The sequence below is a fragment of the Staurois parvus genome, unplaced genomic scaffold, assembly GCF_062004578.1.
Source record: "Staurois parvus isolate SC_StPar_1 unplaced genomic scaffold, SC_StPar_1.0 ptg000017l, whole genome shotgun sequence".
NCBI lineage: Eukaryota > Metazoa > Chordata > Amphibia > Anura > Ranidae > Staurois > Staurois parvus.
This window is the reverse complement of record NW_028317813.1, coordinates 7,879,302-7,906,165: the sequence shown is the minus strand read 5'-3', so window position 1 is coordinate 7,906,165 and position 26,864 is coordinate 7,879,302. Positions and strand designations below refer to the sequence as shown.

General features: G+C 40.7%; 1 protein-coding gene across 1 annotated transcript; it reads left to right on the top strand.

Annotated features, from left to right (window-relative positions):
• Positions 1 to 692: 692 nt before the first annotated feature.
• DDX23 (DEAD-box helicase 23) lies at positions 693 to 24,527 on the top strand. Its single transcript, XM_089679381.1, has 17 exons — positions 693 to 800; positions 5,530 to 5,737; positions 7,783 to 7,872; positions 8,655 to 8,754; positions 9,286 to 9,351; positions 9,682 to 9,820; positions 11,447 to 11,580; positions 12,337 to 12,449; positions 13,296 to 13,439; positions 13,994 to 14,219; positions 15,482 to 15,627; positions 16,182 to 16,359; positions 20,060 to 20,302; positions 20,406 to 20,557; positions 21,230 to 21,338; positions 22,107 to 22,281; positions 24,011 to 24,527. The coding sequence occupies exons 2-17, from the start codon at positions 5,547 to 5,549 to the stop codon at positions 24,232 to 24,234; spliced, it is 2,430 nt and encodes an 809-aa protein (XP_089535507.1). The 5' UTR covers positions 693 to 800; positions 5,530 to 5,546; the 3' UTR covers positions 24,235 to 24,527.
• The last annotated feature ends 2,337 nt before the right edge of the window (positions 24,528 to 26,864 follow it).

Genomic DNA, 26,864 nt, shown 5'->3' with positions numbered 1-26,864 from the left:
AGCAGGTGACTGTCGGGTACCAGTTCCCCCCCCTCCCCAAAGGTGCCAATCCTTAATGGGGAGCAGGGGACTAGTCTTTAAAGCGGAACTTCCCCTTTTGGGTGGAGCTCCGCTTTAATACAAACATTTTTGTGTGTGTGTGTATTTTGTTTTTTTACCATAGACATGTAGCAGAATACATTTTGGCCTACATTCATGAAGACATTTGATTTTTGAATATGTTTTTATAACAGAAAGTAGAAAATATTGGGGATTTTTTTCCAAAGTTTTCGGACTTTGGTGATCAAATAAAACTAAAAAAAATAAGCTCTGAACAAAATGACATAAATTTCATTTGGTACAGTGTTACATGACCAGTTAGACTCGCAGGGGTGTCAAACTGGTGGCCCTCCAGGTGATGCCAAACTACAAGTCCCATCATGCCCCTGGCTTTGGGAGTCATACTTGTAGCTGTCAATCTTGCAATGCATCATGGGACTTGTAGTTTGGCAACAGCTGGAGGGCCACCAGTTTGACACCCGTAGACCGTTCAGCATTCGGCCACTATCCCGGGCCCACAGTAAGCAGTGACAGCTGTGATTTCTACTCCCAGCCGCTTGGGGCGCCGTATCTGTAACAAAGACCTCTGTGGTGTTGTTCTCCCAGCAAACTGCATGCCGGGATTTGTAGTTTGTTTTGGGTAACTATTGCGTATTACGTAGTTTGCGTCCTGGTTTCCCGGCGTGCACCGTGTAAGTAATATGGCGGCCTGGTGAGAACGGAAGAGGGACGTTCCAGTAGAAGAGAGTGGCAGAGTTGAGGTGAGAAGTGATGTACATGGAGGAGGCCATGAGGTGCAGCTGTTGGTGATTGTCCTCGGCGGTGTACAGAGCCGAGGACCTGTCCCCTCACACAGTGGACTGTCAGTGTATCAGTGCTATAGGGACGAGGTACATTTCTGAGGCTCTGTGCCTTATGTCCATTAGTTCGTAGTGGTCCGCCTGCCCTGTGTGTTGTGTCCATGTACACCTCATTGGCCCCACGGTGCTGGAGGAGGATGTCCAGACTGGGGGTACACTGGTGTCCTGGAGATCATCCACTGTATGCTTGTCCCATGTACAGCCAGGCCACAGATTGCATTGCTTTTCGTCCCCCCCCCCCCCGACATGCTATCATGCAAAGTCCCAGCACACCTCCATATCTGTATCAGGGAAGTGTGGATACGGCCCTGCGCCTGGAGCTTGGGGATGATGATGATGGTGATTAGAGAATTGGGTGATGAGAAGGACATGTCACCAACCTAAATGCTTCATTCTTATCATAGAAAATGTAAAGGAACGCTCTCCCCTCCTCCCCAGTCCATGGTGTACTTACCGCTTCCCGTCCGCCCTATAGCAGAATTACTGTGGCAGGGCTGCACAAAATCACACATATATACGTATGTGATTTTGTATCACCAGGTAGGGTATGCACGTGCCACCCTACCTGCGCCGCCATTGGCGGCTACAGCTGTCGATCACCGGTTCCTGGCCGGAATTTCTGCACCGGCGATCGCTGAGGAACACTGACGGGGGAGAGGTCTGTATGTAAACAACACAGATCTCTCCCATGTCAGCACCAGCATACTGCTTTGTATTGCTCTGCATAGCAGCATGCTTACATTGTAAAGCAAACATACAAAATAGCAAAACTGCACACATTTAACCCTTTGATCGCCCCAGATGTTAACCCCTTCCTGCCCAGTGTCATTAGCACAGTGTCAATGTTTTTAATTAGCACTGATCACTGCATTAGTGACACTGGGGATGTCAGTGACAGTTATTCAGTCTCCCCCCCCCCCCCCCCCCCCCGTGTCAGAATGCCCGCCGCAGTCCCGCTATAAGTCGCTGATCGCTGCCATTACTAGAATAAAAAAAAAAATTCCAGTATCTATACCACCTTTTGTAGATGCTATAACGTTCACGTAAATAAATTAATTTACACATATTGGGATTTTTTTTTTTTTTTAGCAAAGACGTAGCTGAATACATTTTGGCAAAATTTATGACGACTTTAATTTTTTTACTGGATATGTTTTATAGCAAAAAGTAAAAAAAAAAAATTTTTTTTTTTCAAAATTGTTGGTCATTTTTGTTTATACCACAAAAAATAAAAAACGCACAGGTGATCAAATACCTCCAAAAGAAAGCTCCATTTGTGGGGGAAAAAAAGGATATAAATTTCATTTGGGTGCAGCACTGCATGACTGCACAATTGTCAGTTAAAGTAACGCAGTGCTGTATCGCAAAAAATGACCTGGTCAGGAAGGGGGGTAAATCCTCAGGAGGGCAAGTGGTTAAAAGCAATTAATTTTTCTAACCACGTTCATCGATATATACAAAGAATTTTTGTATGAATATTCTTTTCTGAAAATCTATACATGTATGACCAGCATTAGATGGCAGCTTCCTTGGATGTAAAAGATAGGAGGATGTAGTTCCACCTTTAAGTGGTTCTAAAGGCTCAAGTTTTTTTTTCTTTCATGTATTCTATGCATGAAGATAAAAACCTTGTGTGTGTAGCAGCACATGCCCCCTTGGCAGTTCAATGGACACAAGCAGTTGTGACAGGTAGTATTCATGGCATGTCTTGAAGATAACTGCTTTGAGAAAACATAAAGTGGATGGGTTTAGTTCCATTTTAATGAGGAACTCTCATGAGCATTGAAAAATTAAATACAGATCTGTCTAAATACCTGTATTAGCCTTTCCAATGAAAAGCTAAGGAAATGTGAAGAATATCTGTTTTTTTTTCCCTCTTTAGAGCCTCTCTGGTCCTCCCCTAATAGAAGCCCAGTTTATGGGCCATTGGTGTCATTAATGGGATGCACAGTGGCAAAATGGTTAGCACTTCTGCCTGGCAGTACTAGGGTCGTTGGTTTGAATCCGAGTCATGGCACCACCAGCCTGGTGTTTGCATGTTCTCCCTGTGCCTGTGTGGGTTTCCTCCCACACTCCAAAGACATGCTGGTAGGTTAATTGGGTCCTGTTTAAAATTGGCCCTAGTATGTGTACGTATGAATGTGAGTTAGGGACCTTAGATTGTACATTTCTTGAGGGTTAGGGACTGATGTGAATGTGCAATATATATTTATTTATTTCAGGTACTTATATAGCCCCATCAATTTGCGCAGCGCTTTACATATATATTGTACATTCACATCAGTCCCTAACCCTCTAGGGGCGTACAATCTAAGGTCCCTAACTCACATTTATATACAAGGGCCAATTTAGACAGGATCCAATTCACCTACCAGCATGTCTTTGGAGTGTGGGAGAAAAGCGGAGAACCCGGAGGAAACCCACGCAGGCACAGGGAGAATATGCAAACTCCAGGCAGGAGGTGCCATGGCTGGGATTCGAACCAACGACCCTAGTACTGCCAGGCGGAAGTGCTAACCATTTAGCCACTGTGCTGCCCAAATGTAAAGTGCTGTGTAAATTGATGGCGCTATAGAAGTACCTGTAATAAATAAAACAATAAAGAAATGCCTAGTACACACAATGAGAAAATCAGACCAAAAATCGTCAAATAATCTGATCGTTACAGGGGTGTGGACATTTTTGAAAAAACTTCCAGGGACTAAATCGGTGTTCCAATCTACTTATCCCTCATGACAATCTACTTGTCCAGATAAAACATTTTTTTTCTTTTTAACCAAAACCATATTTAAATTGTAGGTGATATTAGGAACGTTTTAAAAACAAAAGGGGTTTTATGGCAACTTAAACGTTTAATATTTTTAACATTGCGCTGTTTATCTCCTCCTCCCCTCTCTGCACCGCACCCAGGGACTAGCAGGGAACAGAGAGACCTTGCAGTGTAATGAGCACTGATTGGGTGCTTCTCAGGAAAGGGGAGTGTCCGCCTTATCCTTTATCCCTTTCGTGGCCAGAGCCGTTTTTGTGTTTTTTGCACAAGATTAAAAAAATAATTTTAGGCCTGAAGATTACATAAAACCCCCAACATTATATATTTTCTGAAAGCAGAGACCCTAGAGAATAAAATAGTGGTAGTTCCAATTTTTCATGTCGCATGATATTACAGCAAAATTTCAGTAGAACATACAAGTTAGTTAATTTTAGGGCACAAAAAAAGCAATAAATTACCCTATTTTTTGTAAAATATAAAAGATGAGGTTGCTCCGAGTAAATAGATATCCAACTTGTCATGCACTCGTGAATGGGTACGAACTTCAGTACCCTATATTTGTTATAGGTGACGCTTTTAAAGCCCCTTCTAGGTCATCAGTATAGTGTTACGGAGGAGGTCTGGTGCTAGAATTATTGCTCTCATTTTAGCGTGCATGGCGATATGTAATGTGTGTCGCAATCGACATTTTCATGTGTAGGCGCCCCAGCTTGTGCTTTTATGTTTGAAGGTGCATATATGTGTGTGTGTGTTGTTATGTGCTCTGGTGTAACTTTCATTTTTACAATTAAAATGAAAAACTTTTTTTTTTTTTACTTAATTTTTTTTTCATCCCATAAGGGACCCTTTCGGTGGCCAAGACATATCGGCTGAAAATAGCCCTATCAGCATTTTTGCCGATTGGAAAAAGTGAGCCGATACAGGTCTCGATAACGAGCTCTGGCCCCAATCAGGGGTGGACTGACTATTTGGCCAGAGAGTTTGGGGGGCTGTGAGTACTGCAGATGGGTGGGGGAAGGTGGAGAAAGGCAAGAGAGGAGGTAAGCAATGTATACAGTGAGGGAGCAGTATATACAGACATGCTCCCTCACTTGGCGCCGCTAAATGTCATTGCCGTTTTTTAAATGCAATTGCCCGCTTTTTTCTTCTTCACAATGTCTCCAAGAAGGAGCTGTCATTCACCCCACCGCTAAAGTAAACAATGGGGAAGGGACACCCAATGACATTACCCAGTGACTCGTCCCTTTGATTACTGTAGCAGCGGGGCGAAAGACAGCTCCTTCTCGCAGTTATAAAGTGTAGAAAAAACAGCAGGAAATTGCATTTTAAAAAGAGCGGTGGCAAGTGAGAAAGCCTTGCTCTTCTTCTGCCCCCTCCTTGCATACACTGCCCCCCCTCCTCCCTCTACAAAGAGGACCTGTCACTTTTATGCTATCACGTACGGGACTATTGGTCCCCTATGTGATCGCAATGAAATCATAAGTTCAGCACTAGAATTTTCATTTCCATGCATCACTAGTTTGAATTGGTCAAGCTCATCATAAGTGTGTTTTAAAGTTCACTGAAGTTGGGTATAAGTCTTTCATTTGAGCTTTGTAATAATCCCAGTCTCTGTCTGGCCTCCCCACAGTTCTACAGGTTGTTGGAGAAATATATGCCTGACCATTACATATTTTTGTTTCTAATTGCTGTGCTCCGTATTCCTTTTGTGTTGTAATGTGTTAACACATTGACTTTACAGTTATTAGCAGTTGTTTTTTTGTATGGTCTAAAACATGTGTGAATTAGTTTCCTGTTCTGTCTGTATACATACATATGTGTGTTAACCAGTAAAATAACTTGGTTGTTTCTTTGTGACAGCTAGTCATTCTGTAAAGATGGCTGGGGAGCTGACTGATAAGCGCGACCGAGATGTATCGCCATCCAAGCACCGCAAGCGGTCCCGTTCTCGCTCCGCTGACAGAGAGCGTGACAGGAAGACCTCTCCATCAAAAGACAGGAAGAGGCATCGATCTAGGGATAGAAGATCTCGCAGCCGTTCCCGTTCTCGCTCCAAGTCTAATGAAAGGTATGTGTGTGTGACATGAGAACAGTGTTTGATTAATTCTGCTGTTTTTTATAGTAGAATACACACAACTTATTTTGTTTTAAGAATCAAACCACTCAGTGCCTTTTTTATTAATAAATCTCAGGGAAAAATTGTCTCAACAATCCTTCTACCACAGGACGGACTGACAGTTCTTTTTTTCAGAAATATTTTTAAAGAGGGTCCAATTCATTGGTGTAAGTTGGGGACAGGTAAAAGTAAGTTTTAGTTGTACAGGCATGTGGAAATTAAAAAAAAATACTTGTTCAGGGACTTAATTGGGGTTCCAATCTTTCTTTGTTTAAAAAAAACAAAATGTATTTAAATCTGAGGTGCTTTTAGGAATGTCTGGGGCTTTTAAAAGCAAAAGGGGCTTTATGGCAACTTAAACTTTTTTTGTTTTTACCATGGCTGTTTCTCTTCACCTCCCTGCCTGTCTCCAGCACCGCACTCAGAGACTAGCAGGGAGGGGAGTGACTTTGCTTTGTGCTGAGCACTGATTGGGTGCAAGTCAGGAAAGGGGAGTGTTGAGTTCTCTTAACACTCAGCAGAAGCTGCATTTGCTGCATGAGTAAATGAGGTGCTGACCCCAATGAGATATAAAAAAAACCTTTATTCCTTCAGGTTTCCCTCACACACGGAAATTCTTGGGTGCCCAGTACAAGTGCATGCTGAGAAGCCAGTCAGACTCTGGTAGCTGTTCTGTTAAAGGATAAGTTCATCTTTTAAAAAAATGAAGAAATGACTGATGTGAATGTACAATATATATGTGTAAAGTGCTGCGTAAATTGACAGCAAGATATAAGTACCTGAAATAAATAAAGGCACATTTTTTTTGCAGGTAAAAAAAACATGCATTTCATTTTTGGTTTTTTTTTAGGAGCCCCCATGGCCACAGATGTATAAAATTGGCATCTAGGCCAAGTTTGTAGACTACTTCTACAAACATTTGTGAAAGAATGGGTTGCTCAGTGAATTCAAGCGTGGTACTGTGATAGGTTGCCACCTGTGCAATAATTCCATCCGTGAAATTTCCTTGTTACTAAATATTCCACGGTCAACTGTTAGTGATATTATAACAAAGTGAAAGCAACTGGGAAGAGTAGCAAGTTGTAGTGGTAGGCCATGTAAACTGAGAAAGCGGGGTCAGCGCTTGCTGAAGCGCACAGTGCACAGAAGTCGGCAACCATCTGCAGAACCAATAGCTAAAGACCTCCAAACTTCGTGTGGCCTTCAGATTTGTACAACAGTGCAAAGAGAGCTTCATGGAATGGGTTTCCATGGCCGAGCAGCTACATCCAAGCCTTACATCACCAAGTGCAATGCAAAGCATCAGATGCAGTGGTGTAAAGCACGCTGCCACTGAACTCTAGAGCAGTAAAGACATGTTTTCTGGAGTGAGGAATCACGCTTTTATGTCTAGCAATCCGATGGACGTGTCTGAGTTTGGCAGTTGCCAGGAGAACTGTACTTGCCTGACTGCATTGTGCCAAGTGTAAAGATTTTAGTGGAGGGGGGATTATGGTTTGGGGTTGTTTTTCAGGGGTTGGGCTTGGCCCCTTAGTTCCATTGAAAGGGACTCTTAAGGCGTATGCATATCAAGACATTTTGGACAATTTCATGCTCCCAACTTTGTGGGAACAGTTTGGGGATGGCCCCTTCCTGTTCCAACATAACTGCGCACCAGTGCACAAAGCAAGGTCCATAAATACATGGATGAGTGAGTTTGGGGTGGAGGAACTTGACTGGCCTGCACAGAGTCCTGACCTCAACCAGGTAGAACACCTTTGTGATGAATTAGAGCAGAGACTGTGAGCCAGGCCTTCTCGTCCAACATCAGTGCCTGACCTCACAAATGTGCTTCTGGAATAATGGTCAAACCTTCCCATAGACACACTCCTAAACCTTGTGGACATAGTTTTTTTTTTTCTATAAATAGTGCTATAGAGACACCGGCCTTTTTACATGCCCTCAAACCTCTTCAGATTTGTTTTCACTAATATTGTGTGCTATTATTTGGGTTTTAGGGACAGAAGACAGAAAGATAGAAAGAAAGATCGAGAGAGAGATAAGGATGCTCATCGTCGGGACAAAGACAAGGACAAGAAAAGATCCAGGTAAACCAAGAATGTATTGTATTTTGTTTTTTCTAACATGAATTATCCATTGGTAGCCATTATCAGAACTAAACCATCCTCAAGGTAAGATTTTGCCATAATGTACTAGCATGCACCACATTCTACAAAAACCCCTGCCTCCATGTAAATTTTTTTGTTAGGTTAGTTTTGCTTTAGTTTTAAGAGCAACAGATATTCATTTCAAGTTAGTACTGCAGTGTGCTCTCAGTCTCACAGGTTTATTACAACAGAGTGTGATAACGCACTCATTTACAGTGTGTTCTATTGACAGTTTTTGTTTAGCACAGAAATTGAAGGGGCTGTCCTGTGCCACCGACTAGTATCTGTACTTAATACCTTTTTGTTGACTTTAAGTGCCACTGGCAGGTAGAAATATAAATTTACTTTTTAAGTTTTTGAATATTGTATATAAGGTTCAAGTTTTTACTGTTATATGTATCTCATGACATTTCCCCTCAATTCCAGAAGTCAGTGACACCCATTACCAGTAAAATTGAGAATTGAAGAAAAATGTTTTTTTGTTTTTTTTTTTAAATTTGCCGTCTCTATGGGGAAGATTTACCCTCATTCCCTTGCAGAGATGAAAGGACATAAAAATAAAAAAATCTAACAGAGCTTCCTTGCCTTTTCTACTGCATCTAAAACACAGACAAACGTTTTGGGTACTGTAAAATAAACAGGACCCTGTTCTGTGTTGTTGCCTGTATATTTCTGTTGAACACTGGTTTTGCATAGCATAATATCTATTTTTATTTGTTTAGGTCCCCATCTCCAAGCCGCAATAAAGAGGTCAAAGTTAAAAAAGAAAAAGATCTAAAGAAGGAATCTGAGGAGGAATCTCAAGCTGAGAAGAAGTCAAAGGTGAACATTTGTACACAGTATTGCCCTGTGCAGTCATTTAGAGTTAGACATGTAAAACTTGTGAGTTATATTATTCTGCAAGGAATGTTTTCTGTAGAGAGTATGGCCTCATTCATATGGGGTGATTTCATCTGTGTCCCATGTAGGGCAGTGTTTTATGTGCATGGTGATGCATAGGTGTTGCATGCATCCCTTTGCTGGCAGTCCCATTCATGTCAATTGGGACACTGCTGCTGTGTCCCAATGTTACATCCGTGCAGGTGCATCTGTGCAGCCACTGTGTCCCAATAGACATGAATGGGACTACTGGAATGGGGATGCACGCAACATATGTGCATCCCTGTGCCAATAAAATATGTCCCTCATCTGCTTCACTACTATAGCTGAGGGCTCAGATGGTGCACGTTAAATACAATAACAATTTGTTTAATAAAGAAATATTGCCATAGATTATTATTAGAAAACTGTGACCTTTTTAGGTACTGAATTCTTTATTGCAAGCTGAGCATTATTTGTTTTTGTGCATCCAAGGTACAGCCTCTTTCACTGGAAGAGTTGTTGGCAAAGAAGAAGAAAGAAGAGGAGGCTGAATCAAAGGTAGACAAATGCATCAGATGTTTATTAGAACTTGAACATTACTGGTATCTTAATTGTCTTTATGTCAAAGAATAGACTGTTGTGGCGATCTTCTTTGTTCATGAGAGGATGGTGATGGTCAATCAAGTAACTATAAACCACATACGTTGTTTTCATTATTGCTGTACTAAAGAATAATGTATCCACAATGCAATTGTTTTTACACTAAGGGTTTATTTTTTGTTAATATATATTTGGAAGTATATTTTTATTAAAAAGAGCACCAATCGGTACTCTGACATTTTCAACATAAACATTGAATTTATGCCTGTCCTATTCGATGTTGCATAGCCGAAATTCCTATCCAAAGCAGAACGGGAGGCTGAAGCCCTGAAACGCAGACAGTTGGAGGTGGAAGACAGACAGAAATCAATAGAAGAAGAGCGCAAAAAGAGGAAACAGTTCCAGGAGCAGGGCAGGCGGATGCTTGGTAATGTTGTGCTTCACCATTATTGTTCAGTATCATGTTATTTAAACAATATTTAAAATGTGTCCCATTGGGTAGAATTCCCTCTTCCTGCCCAAGATATTTCTTCTCACTTCCAATTGTTTCTACAAAGTTAAGAAAATGAGATATTTGTCACTGGAACAAGTGTGCCTTTTGGAATATTTCTCCCTAGTAGTATTCTACAGAGTGGCCCTGAACCTCCTCTTCCTAGGTCCCCTGTCAGTATAGTCAACTCTAACCTGCAGTGTCTTGCCCCCATAGCAAGCCACTTCCTATGGGGGCAAGAGCTGTGGGCTTGCTGCCGAGCCAGGTTGTGCGCATCTAAAGACATGCGTAGCGCGACGGGGCCCTGCTTTCCCCTGCTCCTTTTTTACTGGATTTGATGCCTCCTGCTGCTGCCTCCATGTCCAGTGAGGAGAGGGAGAGTAGAGCGCCACTGCTTTCTTTCACAGCACTGGATCGAGATTGGGCTCAAGTAAGCTTTTGGGGGGCTGGGGGGAGTAATATTTCAAAGCTTTTCTACCTTATTGAAGAGAGTGCATTAAGGTAAAAAAAACTTTATTACACGTTTTTAAACTTTGTGCTAAATGTGAAAGGCAGATTAATCTGTTTTATTATACATCATAAATCTCTTCTTGCACAAGTGTTTATTGCCTCTAAACTGCTTGAAAGCCCAACACCAGGCGCAACAAAATAAACCCCTTGCCACATGTGTGTCATGTTTTTACAATGGTGTAATTCTGTTATATCTACTAGAGGGGGGAATTCACAAAAGAAGCTTCAAGTTGATCTCCAGTTTTCATGTAACTTTAAAGTGATTCTAAAGGCTTATTTTTTTTTTAAGGAAAAAATAATAAACATGTCTATACTTACCTGCTTTGTGCAGTGGTTTTGCCCAGAGCAGCCCAGATCCTCCTCTTCTCGGGTCCCCCGCAGACTTTCCTGGCCTTTTCTTCCTGTCGGGTGCCCCCACAGCAAGCAGCTTGCTATGGGGGCACCGCTCCTCTGTGTGTCCATTCACACTCACAGCCGTGGCCCTGCCACCCCCCTCTCTACTCATTGGTTCACTGGCTGTGATTAATAGCAGTAGGAGCCAATGGCTCCCGCTTCTGTCTCAGCCAATTAGAGGGAGTCCTGGGATAGCGAGACTCCAGTGCACATCGCTGGATTAAGAGGGGGCTTAGGGTGAGTAATAGCGGAAGCTGGGGGGGCTGCGGCACAGAGAAGTTTTTTTTTACCTTCATGCATAGAATGTATGAAGGTATAAAACCTTAAGACTTTTAAAACCACTTTAAATAGTTCATTTGGAGTTCAGTTGCAGTAGCTGGGAGTGCTGTATAAACTATATGTAGCCTCATCTACATACAGTATATAGCACTGTGTTCCTTCAGCAGGGCCAGAACTGCCTGTCGCACTCCTGGGACAAAATTGAATGGGGCTGAGCTCCACTCAGCCATTCACAGGGAGTGTAGTATTCTTTAAATGAACACAAGGCTTCCACAGTTTGGCTTAGGCGGAGATGCATTTGATGATTTCATGATCTCTGACATGGCCTCAGGGACCTGCTGTGGTTGGCCATTGTTAAAATATCTTGGTTTTAATTTGCAGAGGATCCTCAGGAGCGAGAGAGGCGAGAGCGGAGAGAGCGCATGGAGCGGGAAAACAATGGTAATGAGGATGATGAGGGAAGGATAAAAGTCAGAGAAGAAAAGGATAAAACCAAAGAGCTACAGGCTATAAAGGTAAATAAATGCTGCGGTCAATATTATAACAGCTCACATGACCCAGCAATAGGAAAAACACAATCCTGCTGCTTCTCCCGGATCTGAGAGTGATCCAAACTGGTGCAGAAAAGCACAGACATTGTGCTTCTCCCGGATCTGGGAGTGATCCAAGCTGGTGCAGAAGAACACAAACAAAAGCACAGACATTGTATTAAACCCGTAGTTTTAATGTGGAAAAAGACAATTTCTCACTTACAGTAAGATAAAGGACAATGAGCTTCTCTGAAATGTCCAAGGTGCACCATAAGAGAGTCCCAAAAATACTTTCCTGACAGCCAGGGTCTAACCTATTTTATAGCTTGTACTAACTCACTGGAATTGCTTAAAATGGCACATACAGGGTCCACAGCAGCATGCAATGTGTTTCTTCTGCACTGTAAATAAATGCTGCTGATGTAATTTTACTTTGATTCTCAAGATGCCATTACTTCAGAATCCCATGTGCTTGGCACTATGTTGATTGGGAGCATTACTGAGGAGTGTTTACCTGTCTCCTGATGTGCAGGAGACAAAAGTAAACCAATATCATGTAATGAGTTTAGAAGCCAAAATCCAGACTTGTGTGCCATACTGATCTTCTTGAAATACTGTTACAGATTTCAAGAAGAATTTTTTTCTAAGCCAAATAAACATACTGTAAATATTTAAAGAAATAACACATTTCTTTAGAGAATTGTCTGCAATGTTTAAAGCGATCCTTTAACACTTTTTTAGGAGCGTTACCTTGGAGGATTAAAGAAAAGAAGGCGGACACGGCATTTGAATGACAGGAAGTTTGTGTTTGAATGGGATGCATCAGAAGATACTTCTATTGATTACAATCCTCTGTAAGTGAACATTGGAGCGTGTGGTGATGGTGAAATACTAGTGAGGGGACTCATACTGGCATGTCCAAATTCCTGATGGCTCTCTGCTTTGTGCTGGGTGAAGGATATTTTGGGGCACAGTCCTTGATCTCTTTGTTCCCTGCCATCCTGCATAACTGTGACCCTGAACTAGCAATTGTTCAAGACTAAACACTTTGTGTTAGTTTGCAGCCTGAAGGAGATCAGTGAAAATGACACTCGCATTCACGTTTCCCCACTTGACATTCTGCACACAAACATAGGAGGTAGGTGTCATCACTGATAGTAACAGCAGAGCAGGCAAGGCAATAGTGGAATGGGAGACATCTTACCCCAACCCCCATTTGACGTGCAGCTTGCCAGATCACTTCTGGCCATAGATTTAATAAAACAAGCCCACTGCTGTTTTTAACCTAGAGGACAAAATATTTAGCATAATGCATCAAATGTATTTATGGTGTGTAATGTCTTCTCTAAATTCTTAAATAGAAAATTCTAAGCAAGCTATTCTCACAATTTATGTAGTTGTGACTTTTTCCCCCTGGGACTTTATGGACATGCTTGGCAAACTGACCCCCATTATCTGCCCTTTTAAACCGTGGTTTTAAATCACACATTGTCATTTGGGTGCTGTAGTGCCTTGTCCCGAATATACTAGAACAGGTTTGCAGGCTTGGCTAGTTTTTTGTTTCTGTTTCTTCTAGTGCAATTCAGCTGCAGGTGCTTTTCTGCCAGACAACAAATTGCACGGAATGTCCTTCATTACTTCTCAGCAAATTGTACATACCTCAAAATTGAATTCTCAACTACATGTCTGTATTTTTCTAGATACAAGGAAAGACACCATGTTCAGCTCCTTGGTCGAGGCTTTATTGCAGGTATAGACCTAAAACAGCAGAAGCGTGAACAGTCTCGGTTCTATGGAGACCTTATGGAAAGGAGGCGGACATTGGAGGAGAAAGAACAGGAGGAGTAAGTGGACTACAGAAGACAAAAGTATGATGAACTGTTTAATGCTATCCAGTTTTTGAAGAGTATGCAAACAACAATGGGACTTGTTTAGCTCAGACCTATGTCAGCTGTGTATTTCTGTGCCAGTTTCAACTGGTTGTTTACAGTATTATTCCCCATATTGGTCATAAGATCCTCATACATCATCACTGCCAATGGTAAATATATATATCAGCACACCCAATTCCAGTTAGTTTACTAGAGTTCTCTACACCAATAACCTCTTTATTGCTTCTTCTTAGCATTAGGTAAACAGTAGAGAGATAATTGGAATTACACATTATTAGCCTTATGGTTGTTTTTTGTAGAAAGCAGACTTTTTCAAAGCTTGATGTGTTAATCTCTGGAAAAGCTTTTGATGTCCAAATGAAAGTTGTATGGATGGGAACTTATGAAAGCTGTTATCTGTTTAAACAGCCTTTACAGTAGTAGTTATTGTCCTAGTTGTTAAATCTCTTGTTTAGGGGCGTCTTTCTGAATTTCTAGAGGTGTCATTGTGATTTGTACATTTACAGAGTGCGTCTGCGCAAGCTGCGGAAGAAAGAAGCCAAGCAGCGCTGGGATGACAGACATTGGTCTCAGAAAAAGCTGGATGAGATGACAGACAGAGATTGGCGTATCTTCAGAGAGGACTACAGCATTACAACCAAAGGTGGTAAAATTCCTAATCCAATCCGCTCCTGGATTGACTCCTCCCTGCCACCACATATTCTGGAAGTTATCGACAAGTGCGGATACAAGGTGTGTCACCAGTGGGAAGCATTACTGTACAGCCTTATGTGTGCAATGGGATATCTAAGCAGATATTTGAAGTGCTGTGTGCATGGTTTTATAACCTTTTGTAATGTGTAAAGCAAATCTGAGGAAATACAAAGGTTGTCATTGTTTAGTTGCTTGATTATCTGACATCAATACTCTGAGGCACTAACCTAAAACAAGCACATGTATCAGCAAAATCTAAGTGACTTCAGAACTTGATCTGTGTAATTTCTCCATGTCTGGGCTCCAGAAAATATTTTTTTTTACCCATAGAAATAGCCAGGCAACTAGTATTTTCAAAACAAGAACTCAGTAATGGCAGCCACCATACTTCCTCTGTACAGATTGACGTGTGTCACAAATATACCTGAGCAAGTAAAACTAACTTCAGCTCCATATCCTTGCATACATATTTTAATTTTCTCCCTCCACCCCCCTCCTTCCTCTCCCTCTCTCTGTCTCTCCCCCCCCTCCCTCTCCCTCTCCCTACAATTTAGTTGCTTATGGACTCCTCACCATATCAGTATGTTATATCCATCACATAGTTATGAGTGTCTGGAGTAGTTGATCACCTATTTGTATTTGTGAGTATGTTATGTTTGCAGATTTGAACAGCTCATGTTTATGAGATGTAGAGTTTTTTAGGGCTAGTTCACACCAGAACTGGTACAGGAAAAGCACATTCCATGTGTTTCCCACACCACAGGTTATCAAGCTGTCCATGTGAACTATATGCAAGTGCCAATGCATTAGCAACAGCTCCCCAAAAGCAGGTTGCAAATGCAGTATCGTGGTTTTGTATAGTGTGTTTTCAAAAGTAGTGCCAATGAATGGGCTGTCAAAACTTACTGCACGGGAACCATTTGGCTTCAAACCTTGTGCACTGATGTGAAATCCGGTTGTGAACTGGCGCTAAGAGCTTGCTCACTAGACTTTAATGTAGGATTGTTTGTGTCATCTGTCATAATGCTTGTCATTAACTTACCTGTCTGATCTTCCCTTTTCTATTCTCTTGTAGATAGCCACTGTTCAAATCTGCCTGCAGCTAGATTTCATACCAGCTTATTAGTGTCAGTTTGTTTATAGGTTTATTGCCATGTTTACCCTGTCAAAAATTTTATAAAGAGACTTTATTTTCCCAGAATTACAATACACAAGGCAGTATGTGTATAATCATATCATTGGGATTTTGGACAATGATCAAAACTACATTTTTTTTTTTTTGTGTTTTATGTATTTTACAGGAGCCAACACCAATTCAGAGACAAGCCATTCCTATTGGTTTGCAGAATCGTGATATCATCGGTGTAGCCGAGACTGGTAGTGGTAAAACTGCTGCCTTCCTTATTCCTTTACTGGTCTGGATCACAACTTTGCCCAAGATTGACAGGTTAGATGACTGCTAAAGTGACGCTAAACTTTTTTTTTTTTCTCTTCATTAAAAAAAGCTGTTATACTCACCTGCTCTGGGCAAGGATATTGCAATGCCTTACCTTCTGTTTTTGGGTCCCCAGCTGGCGCTGTCCACTCCTCATTCTTGTGGGTGCCCCCTCAGCAAGCTGAGTGCTGAGAGGGCACCCCTGTGGGTGCGCTTTTGAGCCCGGCTATGTGCATCCATAGAATCAGAGGATTTGACAGCAGCAGGAGTCTATGGCTCCTTTTTCTCTAAGTGTCCCCTGCGAGATTAAGAAGAGGGAGCAGTTGTGCTGCAGATGGGACAGGAGTAGACAGTGGAGCAGACCGGTTGGTTTTTGGTGGTTGGGAGAGGATGGGGCAGGGAAGTCACAAGTAGCAGCATATTTACCTTAATGCAGAGAATGCATTACTGTAAAAATATTTCAAATTTAGAACCACTTTAATTTTCAGACAACACTGGGTCTCCTAGAGGTACCAGTGGCATGCAACCTTCTATATCAGTATTGCTTCTTTTTTCTCTGATTTTAGGATTGAGGAATCAGACCAGGGACCTTATGCTATTATTTTGGCTCCTACAAGAGAGTTGGCACAACAGATTGAGGAGGAAACCATCAAATTTGGAAAGCCACTGGGTATTCGAACTGTGGCTGTTATTGGTGGTATTTCTCGTGAAGACCAAGGATTCCGTCTGCGAATGGGATGCGAGGTAAGCGTTTAACTGGTATATTAATGTTCTCAGTTTCTTCTTCCATGAAGTAAGGTAACCATGTTTCAGTATGTACATAGAAATGCATTTGTGTAGAACTAATCTATTTCTGTCTCCATATTAGAACCGCTGTTTTTAGCAGCTTGCAACTTTTTGTCAGAACTTTGCTTGCTTTAAAATCGTCATATTTAAATAGACGATCTGAAATCACTAAGAATAATCAGTCAACACTCCTTCATTTGTTTCCAGGGGGAACATGTGCAGTAATGCATTGCAAGATGTGGTACCCTCCAGCATTTTGCATCCGTGTAATTGTGTCAAACCAAAAGATCCACATAGTGCTTCTTAAATGATAATTATAGTTTAACATAAACTATAATATGGGGCCCTTTTCCTCATTAAATTGATTGTTACGCTTTTTTTTTTTTTCGTGAAATAACAAACATGTTGTACTTGCCTGCTTTGTACAAAGGTTTTGTACAGATCAGCTCTGATCCTCCTCTTCTCTGGTCCCCTGCCAGTGCTCCTAGCTCCTCCCCCTGCAAGATAATGTCATACTGTACTAATATGCATTTCATACTAGCACATTATGAGAGACTTGCCTTAAAACAAAGCACAGCAGGGGCCTGCTGTCACCGCTGACAGGGCTTCCATCTTCACCAGGTTTTCCTTCCAAGTTTGCAGGCTCTGGCCGTTTAAATGGCTGAGCTGTGATGACGTCACATCCACGCATGCACACAGGAGCCCCAGCCCTGACACATCGCTCCAAAGGGACAGCATGCATCCCTTCAGAGAGCAGTGTGCATGCACCAGTGACTTCACCGGCTGCAAAAGTAGTGCATATCTCCTAAATGTTTAGGTGAAATTCATTGTACCTACAGGTAAGCTTTATTATAACCTTGTAGGTACAAGTGAGCTAGTAGTGTTTACTACCGCTTTATTGCTGAGTATGCACTAAAGTAAAAAAAGAAACCTTTTACTTTTACAACCACTTTAAATATTGAGAATCTATATAGTGTGTGTGTGTGTGTGTATACATACAGCAATACCGCGGTTTACAAATGCCTCTGTTAACATAATTTTCGGTTTCCGGAGTTAACGGAAACTTTGTTTTCTTTTAAGAAACTAAAAGGAAACATTGTTTCTCTTAACTCAGGGAAGTAAACTAAAAGAAAACTTTATTTTAGCTGGGGGGAAAGTGACAGCTTATTCTCTGAGCTATAGTGATAGCTGAATTTCTGAGCTATAGTGAAGAAAAAAAAGCAGTAATTACATTTAAAAACTGGCACCATAATGAATAAATTAAAAAAAAAAACAAAATACCATCAACATGGGGACAAGCACCCCCCCGCCCCAAAGCACCCCCCCATGTTGAGGGCATGTGGCCTCGTATGGTTTGGGGGGGCGCTTGCTATACAAAAAGTTCTGCAGGACAAAATAAATTCGTAAACCGAGTTACTACTGTATGTGTTTGTGTGTATATGTGTGTATGTATGTGTGTGTGTATATATATATATATATATATATATATATATATATATATATATATATAATATACAGGTGTGCCTTGGTTTAATGTAATTTTCGGTTTACGAATGAAAATCCATTGAAAATAACCTATAGTTATAATGACCTATAGTGACACCTGGCCGGTGGTTTTAGGGGTCTGCAGGCAGGCAGCTTATTGGACTCTGGAAGCCCCTTTAACAAGGGGTACATGGTCCCCCTCACTCATTCAAAAGTGTGTGAAAAAAGACCGGACACTGTCTTTGACAAGTCCTTTATTAAAAGAAAAAAATAAAAGAATGTCCCTGCAGTAGATCCATCGTCAATCACGATGTCCGCTGTCCCGAAAAACTAATTTGAAAAAAACCCCAAAAAACTCCGCTTCCGACGATGGCTCCCGCCAACTCCCTGCTCCGGTGGTGTCACATGCATGATGTCCCAGGGTGGCCCCTCCCCTTACCTATTTAAGAACTGTCAAACCACTGGAACAGGCAGATGGCGGGAGCCATCGTTGGAAGTGGAGCCTTTTTTTAAAAAAATTTTTTTGGGGCTGGTGCCGGACATCGTGATTGACATTGGCTCTAATGCGGGGGAAATTCTTTTAGTTTTTTCTTTTAATAAAGAACTTGTCAAAGAGCATGTCCTGTCTTTTTTTTTTTTTTTTACACTACACTTTTTGTTTTTTTTGTGAATGAGTAGAGGGACCATGTACCTCATACTCAGTCACATGGGGGGGGGGCTGGTATCTGAGGAGCTTCCAGATTCCAATAAGCCCTCTGCCTACAGACCCCCGCAACCACTGGCCCAGGGTTGTGGGGAAGAGGCCCTTGTCCCCATCAACATGGGGACAAAGCACCCCCCCATGTTGAGGGTATGTGGCGCTCGCTCGTCCACCCAACACCTCCCCCTCCCCCCCCCCCCCTTTCCTGACCTGCCGGGCTGCATGCTCGGATAAGGCTCTGGTATGGATTTTGGGCCTTTTTTTTTTGGCATGGGAGCTCCCTTCAAAATCCATACCAGACCCGAAGGGCTTGGTATGGATGGGGGACCCCACGCCGTTTTTTTATTTATTATGGTGCCAGTTTTTAAATGTAATTACCGCTTTTTTTTTTTTCTCTCCACTATAACTCAGAGATTCAGCTGTCACCTTTCCCCCAGCTAAAAGAAAGAGAGTTTCCTTTTAGTTTATTTCTTTGAGTTAAAAGAAACTATGTTTCCTATTAGTTTGTTAAAAGAAACAAAGTTTCCTTTAACTGGGGGGAAAGTGACAGCTAATTCTGTGAGCTATAGTGAAGAAAGAAAAAAAAGCGGGCAATTGCATTCAAAAATCGTCACTAACATGCACTTCATATTGCAAAAAAAAAAAGTTTGTAAAAAATTTGTAAACCGAGGCATTATTTTCAATGGATTTTCATTAGTAAACCGAAAATTATGTTGACTGAGGCATTTGTACACCAAGGTACACGTGCGTGTGTGTGTGTGTATATATATATATATATATATATATATATATATATATATGTGTATATTTTACACACACACCATTGCTCTCTATGGCTATCAACTTTTTTTCTTTTTTTGCTCGCTATGCTTGCATATATAGACTTGGGCGGTGCTTTCTTACAGTCTTTGGGTTCCCCAGCTGTAGTGCTAGTGGCAACCATAGAGAGCAATGATCTCCTGTTCTCTATACCTTGTACTGATGGCCATACACAGGGAGAATGCCGTAATAAGAATTAGTGCCATTCACTAAGTACTTTTGGGTTAAAAGGCATCTGCATTTTTCAGTACAGAATATTCTCCTGGCCTGGATCGAACTAAATCATTACCAGTCTTGCCAGGATTTATGTTATATGCATACTGCGGTCTCATCGTGTGTGTACAACCTGCAGTTGCTCCCACCTGCCACTAGAGTGTACACTTGGTAGACAAGAAAGGCAGAGATGCTGCAGACTGAAGTATGTTGAACACCCTGATTCTGGTAAAAAAAATATATTGTGTTTAATTTATTGTACAAACTGCAAGGACAAGACCAGATGATCTGTACAGAAAGTGCATTTAAAACAAAATGTTCATGTAGAGTGTTTTCCTCCATAATACATAACTGAAGACACCGGCATTAGTCACTGTAAGTATTTTCTTTTTGCTAACTATTCATTCACAAGTGATTTTTTTTTTTTTTCTCAAATTGAAGATTGTGATTGCTACTCCTGGACGTCTGATAGACGTATTAGAAAATCGCTACTTAGTCCTGAGCCGCTGTACATATGTAGTACTGGATGAAGCTGACCGTATGATTGACATGGGTTTTGAGCCAGATGTCCAGAAGATCTTGGAGCACATGCCAGTTACCAACCAGAAGCCAGACACAGATGAAGCAGAAGACCCAGAAAAAATGACTGCCAACTTTGAGTCTGGAAAGCACAAGTACAGACAAGTGAGTTCATGTGGAAGTCAAGTAGAATTTCGGGTTTTTATATATTCAGGTTCATTGCCTCAAATTAATTTGTGCTTTTTTTTTTTTTTTTTTTTTTATTCAGACAGTCATGTTCACAGCTACTATGCCTCCAGCTGTAGAGCGGCTGGCCAGAAGCTATCTGCGGCGGCCTGCAGTGGTGTACATTGGCTCGGCTGGTAAACCACATGAAAGAGTTGAACAGAAAGTGTTCCTCATGTCTGAAGCTGAAAAGAGGTGAGGTTTTGTTCTTGAGTAAAGTGAATTTAAGCCAACTCCTGGTTATGAAGCACCATTTAGCATTAAAAAAACTTGCCTTTCTTTTAAAAAGTCCATTCCTATTTTGAGAACCCCCCCTGTGTTGGCAACTCTGCCTTGCCCTTCTCTACAGGCACCTGTTGAAACAGAAGTTGTAGATTATAACTCATTCACATCTGTTCCTTGAACATAGGCCAACTAGTTTTTAATAGCAAAACATGGATCTATGGCTATGATTGGGTTTTGGGGATATCCCCTGTTTTAAGTCTGATTTCTGGATCAGAAAGTGAAAAAATCCTTTACACCCCGGTCACATCGGGTGTGACTTGGCATGCGATTTGTATGCCATTCGACTTGCAAGTCGTATGCCAAGTTGCACCCTATTGTCCGCTATTAGAGTGGTCATATGGGTGCGGTTCTGACTTGGTCAGAGCCGCACCGATTTCTAAAGTAGTAGATGCACTACTTTTGTTGTGATTTGCATAGACATCTGTGTCAGATGTCTTGCAAATCGCACCTCAGATTGTCAAGTCACCCAACTTAGAAATCGTGCGATGTCACTGCAAGTATACAAATAACATATGGCATGTTTAGTTTTCCATTATTATATGTCCTGTTTTAGCTTATGTTTGAGTGTTGTTCTTATTTTAGGAAGAAGCTTCTTGCCATCCTTGAGAAAGGATTTGACCCACCAATCATCATTTTTGTCAACCAGAAGAAAGGTTGTGATGTTTTGGCCAAGTCCCTTGAAAAGATGGGGGTATGTATATTACACCTAGCAACAGGGATTCAAATGACATATGTATATGTAGTAACTTTTATTGGTTGAAGCACGTTTTGCTCATTTATGTATTTAAATTGCCATATAAAGGTTAGGTCTAATCATTGCATTTGTTTTCTCCAATATAAAATCAAGCTGCCATATTTAAATACACATGATGACTTCAACAATAAAACTACATTAAGTAATTTGATGAAGTGTTAGTGTTACTAAACCCAGGACCCTGTATTCACTACATCTGGTCTCCCACAGTACACAGAACGTGGAAGTGCAATTTTAGTAAATATAAACTGCTAAATACTTTTTTTCGTTAGCAGTCTTGTGACTTCTATCAGTGTTCAGCAGAGCACTGCTTAAAGCTTGTAGGAAGAGCTTTCTCTAGGAGGATGCAGAACCTCTGACCTCTGTCAGGGCAATGCTGATTGGCCCTGTGCTGATTACATGCACTTTCCCAAGAAGAAAAAAAAAACCTCTAGCAATACACACCAAACTGAGCATGTGCAGTGTCTCTACACTATGTCTTATCAGGAGATAGGAGGGAGACACTGGAAGAATGGGAGGATCAGAGAAGTCAGGATCAAACAGCATGTTTACACAATGTAGATAATTAACCCTTTAGGTTCCACAGTGAGTATATCAAGCATGCTTTACTGCACATACAGACTGATTTTACCTTTGAGGGTTTAGTAACACTTTAAGGCATTGGAAATCTCCTGACTGTGTGTTTTTTTTGTTTTTTTTCTCTAGTACAATGCTTGTACTCTTCATGGTGGTAAAGGCCAAGAGCAGAGAGAGTTTGCATTGTCTAACCTTAAGGCTGGAGCTAAAGATATTCTAGTTGCCACTGATGTGGCTGGAAGAGGTATTGATATCCAGGATGTGTCCATGGTGGTGAACTACGATATGGCTAAAAATATTGAAGGTATGTGCTTTATCTTTATTCTGTCATGTTACAAACATATATTATTACTGATGACTTAACATAATTGGTGTTGGCTAGATGGGACATGAACTTTACTGGTTAGGGTTTTAGAACATGTATGTCCTGGACCGGTTCTCATTTTGACAGCTGAGATTCCACTCTGTGTATCAGAGCCTACAAGCAGAGGTATTTTAGTCTCCAAACACTGCAACATCTAGTTATAACATCAGTGTTCTATGCACACACTGCAAGACAGTATACCAAAAGATAACATTATTGGTTCAAAAAGACAATATTTGTTTCACTTCTGTGTCACAAGTAAAAACAAAGTTGTTTCTGAACTACTGAGACCGTGAAATGATATATGGAAGAGGCTCTGGAGTTAAAATTTCATTTTCCTATCAGAGTTTAATTGTGTGATATTAGAAATCTTGTGATCCAAACTGACCAAAATGACATTGTGCTAGGGCTGCAACTAAAAAGTATTTTCATAATCGATTAGTTGGCCGATTATTATCACTTAATTGGCTAAAAACTTAAAAAAAGTGTGGTGTATAATTTAGTTAATATGTAAAGTTTAAAAAACACAATTTATATTTGAATATCTATATGTAATGGTAAATCTAAATAAGCAGCGCAATAGTTAGAACTAAATATCTAATCCACTCTGAGAATAACAGACAGAAAAGGTGTATATACTATTAGAGGTTGAATCTGTTACACATCATTAGAGAGAGATTGAAATTTTTATTCGAAGAGAAAAAAAAATTAAATTTCTCATGACAGACTCCCTTGTCATAGGAATGTAGATGATACAAGCTACCTGCATCTGCCATCACTAAGGCATTTAGTAGTAGCAGCATGCTTTTTGTATCACCTGTCATGATGCGGTTACAAAACAAAACAAAAATTAGCCCTCTATAGTGCAATAACAGAAGATAGTCGCTACTATAAGGGGGTTAACGTATACTGTGAAACAATGAAAGGTTTTTCTTTTATATATATAGATAGATAGATAGATATACTAAAGGCTGAGACTTTTTTGCATGTATATACTCATTTTAAATATAATGCAGAATACTGGTAAACTTTTTTACTTTAAATTTATTTGTAATGCCTTATATTACCTTCAGTCTATCAGCCCCCAGCTTCTCTGGGTTCAGATGCTTATTTTACCTGCACAGAGCCCTTAAAGTGATTGTAAACCATTGGCTTATTTTTAAATAACAAACATGTCATACTTACCTGCTCTGTGTAATGGTTTTGCACAGAGCGGCCCTAATCCTCCTTTTTTGGGGTCCCCCACCGGCACTTCTGGCTCTTCCTACCTTCAGATTGCCCCTATAGCAAGGTGAAAAAACCTCTGCCTTTAGAATCACTTTAAATCACTTCCTTCTTCCCTGGACTAATTGTCTTCTAAAGGCATTGCTCCTCTCACATTTACAAGTTCCCAGGCACTTACTGACATGTATGGATGGTGTACCGAGCTGCATGTGTGCTGCACTGTGTATACTGACATGTATAAAAGTGTTCTGCATTGTATTTTCTGATATGTAAACAAATAATGCATTCTGTATGCAGGCCAATTAATTGGCTGACCAACTAATCGATAATGAAAATTCTTGACAACTATTTTTCTAAACTATTTTTATCGATTGTCGATTAGTTGTTTCAGCCCAATGTTGTACAGTTGGTTATTTTTCTTCACTTTGTGTTTCTGTTTACACAGATTATATCCATCGTATTGGTAGAACCGGTAGAGCTGGTAAGAGCGGTGTTGCCATCACGTTCCTCACAAAAGAAGATTCTTCTGTCTTCTATGACCTCAAACAAGCCATCCTTGAAAGCCCAGTGTCCTCATGCCCACCTGAGCTGGCTAATCATCCCGATGCACAGCACAAGCCTGGCACCATCCTTACCAAGAAGAGAAGAGAAGAGACCATCTTTGCTTGAGCTGTATCTGAAGACCGTATCTTGTGTTGCTCAGCACTTTTCAGTGCTTTGTATCCTGGATTTTATATGGATAAAATGTATCCTGAACATAAGAGACTAATGACAGTGACTTGTTTACCTATCAGTAGATCCTAAAGGGTCCTTCACCCGAGTCCTCTCACATACAGAAGGGCTGACATGCTGATAGGATAATAAATCTCTCCAGCCTAAGGCAGGGCAGACCAAATTTGCCCTTTATAAATAAACGTTCCTTTAATTGAAACATGGACAATAAAACAATTTGTAGGTCCTAACTGTATCATCTGCTGCCAAGTTATTTTCACTTGTTGCAATCGTCCTATGTCGTTTTCTTATAAATGTATGTAGCAGTTACTTTGGGTGATTAGAGAAAACCACCAATTCATATGTAATGAAGGAACTTTATTAAATTAAGTCTTTTACCATAAGCTCTTCCTCCAGAGGCCCTAATATGTGTGGCACTACATTCTAAATGCATGTGCGGTGAGAACACTACCTTCAATACATACCTCACTGTCACAGCTGCCAGTGTGGCAAGATGGCAAAGTCTTTCCCTGCAAAGTGATATGAATGTTTAATTCCGCTTTAAATCAAATATGAGTGACAATCACACCACAAAATATTCACATTGGTTCCAGGGCAGGGGACTTCAGTATATTGCAAGTGTGTGGCTTGTTGAATGTTACATCAATGCCTGCAAATTACTTCAGTATAATTGGGCATATTTATGAAGCAGTGATCATTACGCTCATTAAATATACACTGGTGTTGAATCAGTTATTAATTTAAAACCCATGCACCTAAAAGATTCGCCTACAATGAATGTCAGATTCACTGCTTTATAATTATGTCCCTTAGTGTTTAATCCTTTCAGAGCATCCCTTCTAAGTATTGAGAAACATAGATACCCTCTATGTTCTGGTCCACAGTGTACTTTGTGTATCAGGAAAGTTGACTGTTCCACTTTAATAACTTGTCCTTTGTGATAAGCATTATGACAAGTCAGCAAAATAATGCATTTTGTCATGACCTCTTTTGTTTTGTTGCACCTTAGACTTTTTGAAGCTTTCATTCTACTCCAATGGGCAATGTTCAGCTATAATCATTTGTCTATACAATGCGGTTTACCAGAAGATGTTCTTTAATATACTATCTGCGATCTTGGGATCCTAGATGTGCTTTGTCTTTAAGCCCTGCAGAGGACAGCTTTGTATATTTAGCTGCACTCACTGCCACTCCATGAAGACAGTGTTAGATTAATTTACTGTTATTTGCCTCTATAAGGTATCTATGAATACATTTCCTTAAACCGAACTCTAAATTGGTTCTTTAAGCCAGCGAGGGCAAAGGTAAATATTAATTTTACTAATGGCCCCACTAGCAGCACAAACCTTCTCTACACATTCTTGCCTCCAGGAGTGAAGTGAAATACCCTGTACTTCCAAGTATCATGCATCATGTGACTTACTCCCCTTTCCATGTGACTGCACTGGTGTTTGATTCTTTCTGTAAACTTTGCTGCTGCCTGGAACTTACCAGGGCTTTGGTGAATAATCTAGTAGATGATGATGCGCTGCTAATAACCTAATTGTGTATGCCGCTTGCACATAACCAAATTAACATACAATACAAACAAATATATACATTTATTGCATTCAAAAATGTATAAATATATAAATGCGTCAGTTCACAAAGTCCACATATAAATGCGTGATTATCCAACACCAAAATATACGTGTTCCTTGTTGACTTCGCACAATTTAGTGTCACCTCTGTGCTCACAGAACTCTCACCTCCAAGTTTATGACATCGTGTGTGTATATAACATGCCATCCAGATTCCACCCCCAGTGACGCAACGCGTAGGATGCAAACGGAGGCAGACTTAAACCAGTGATGTCATGTGGAAGCACATATTGAGATTTCAGTAATAGAAGCAATTGTGTATCTTCTAAAAAGTAAGTGCAGTATTTTATTTTAATAAACACTGGAATTTTTAATCATACTACACCATAAGAGGTGCATTTCTCTCTCTTCATGTGGTTAAGGTAAAGGCGACCATATGAATGCATAAGAGGCTTAAAGGCACCATACCTCCCTTCCATTTTGGTTTTATGTTAGAAAGGAGTGAAAAGCCACTAGTGGTCTGGAGGAGGAGTTGGTGGAATCTGGATGGCATGTTATATACACACATGATTATATAGATTTGGAGGTGAGACTTCTGAGAGCACAGAGGTGGCACTGTATTGTGCGAAGTCAACAAGGAGCAAGTAGACTGTGTTCCAAATTGTTATGCAAATTCTATTTAAGTGTCACAAAGATTGAATATTTTGTTTTTCAGTTTAACTCATGGATGGCATTGTGTGTCAGGGCTCTTTTGATCACTGAAAACAATCTTGGACACCTGTGATAATTAGATTGGCCGGTGAGCCCAATTTAAGGAAAAACTACTAAAGGCGGGTGTTCCACATTATTAAGCAGAGCACCATTTTCATGCAATATGGGGAAGAAAAAGGATCTCTCTGCTCCCGAAAAGAGTGAAATAGTTCAATGCCTTGGACGAGGTATGAAAACATTAGATTTTTCACTAAAACTTAAGCGTGATCATCGCAC

What these genes read in the sequence shown, in the direction of transcription:
- DDX23 (XM_089679381.1), top strand. Translation starts at nt 5,547, where the DNA reads ATGGCTGGGGAGCTGACTGATAAGCGCGACCGAGATGTATCGCCATCC. An exon ending in AAGGACAAGAAAAGATCCAG is followed by an intron (nt 7,873 to 8,654) that starts GTAAACCAAGAA and finishes TTATTTGTTTAG; the next exon opens with GTCCCCATCTCCAAGCCGCA. An exon ending in TCTATTGATTACAATCCTCT is followed by an intron (nt 12,450 to 13,295) that starts GTAAGTGAACAT and finishes GTATTTTTCTAG; the next exon opens with ATACAAGGAAAGACACCATG.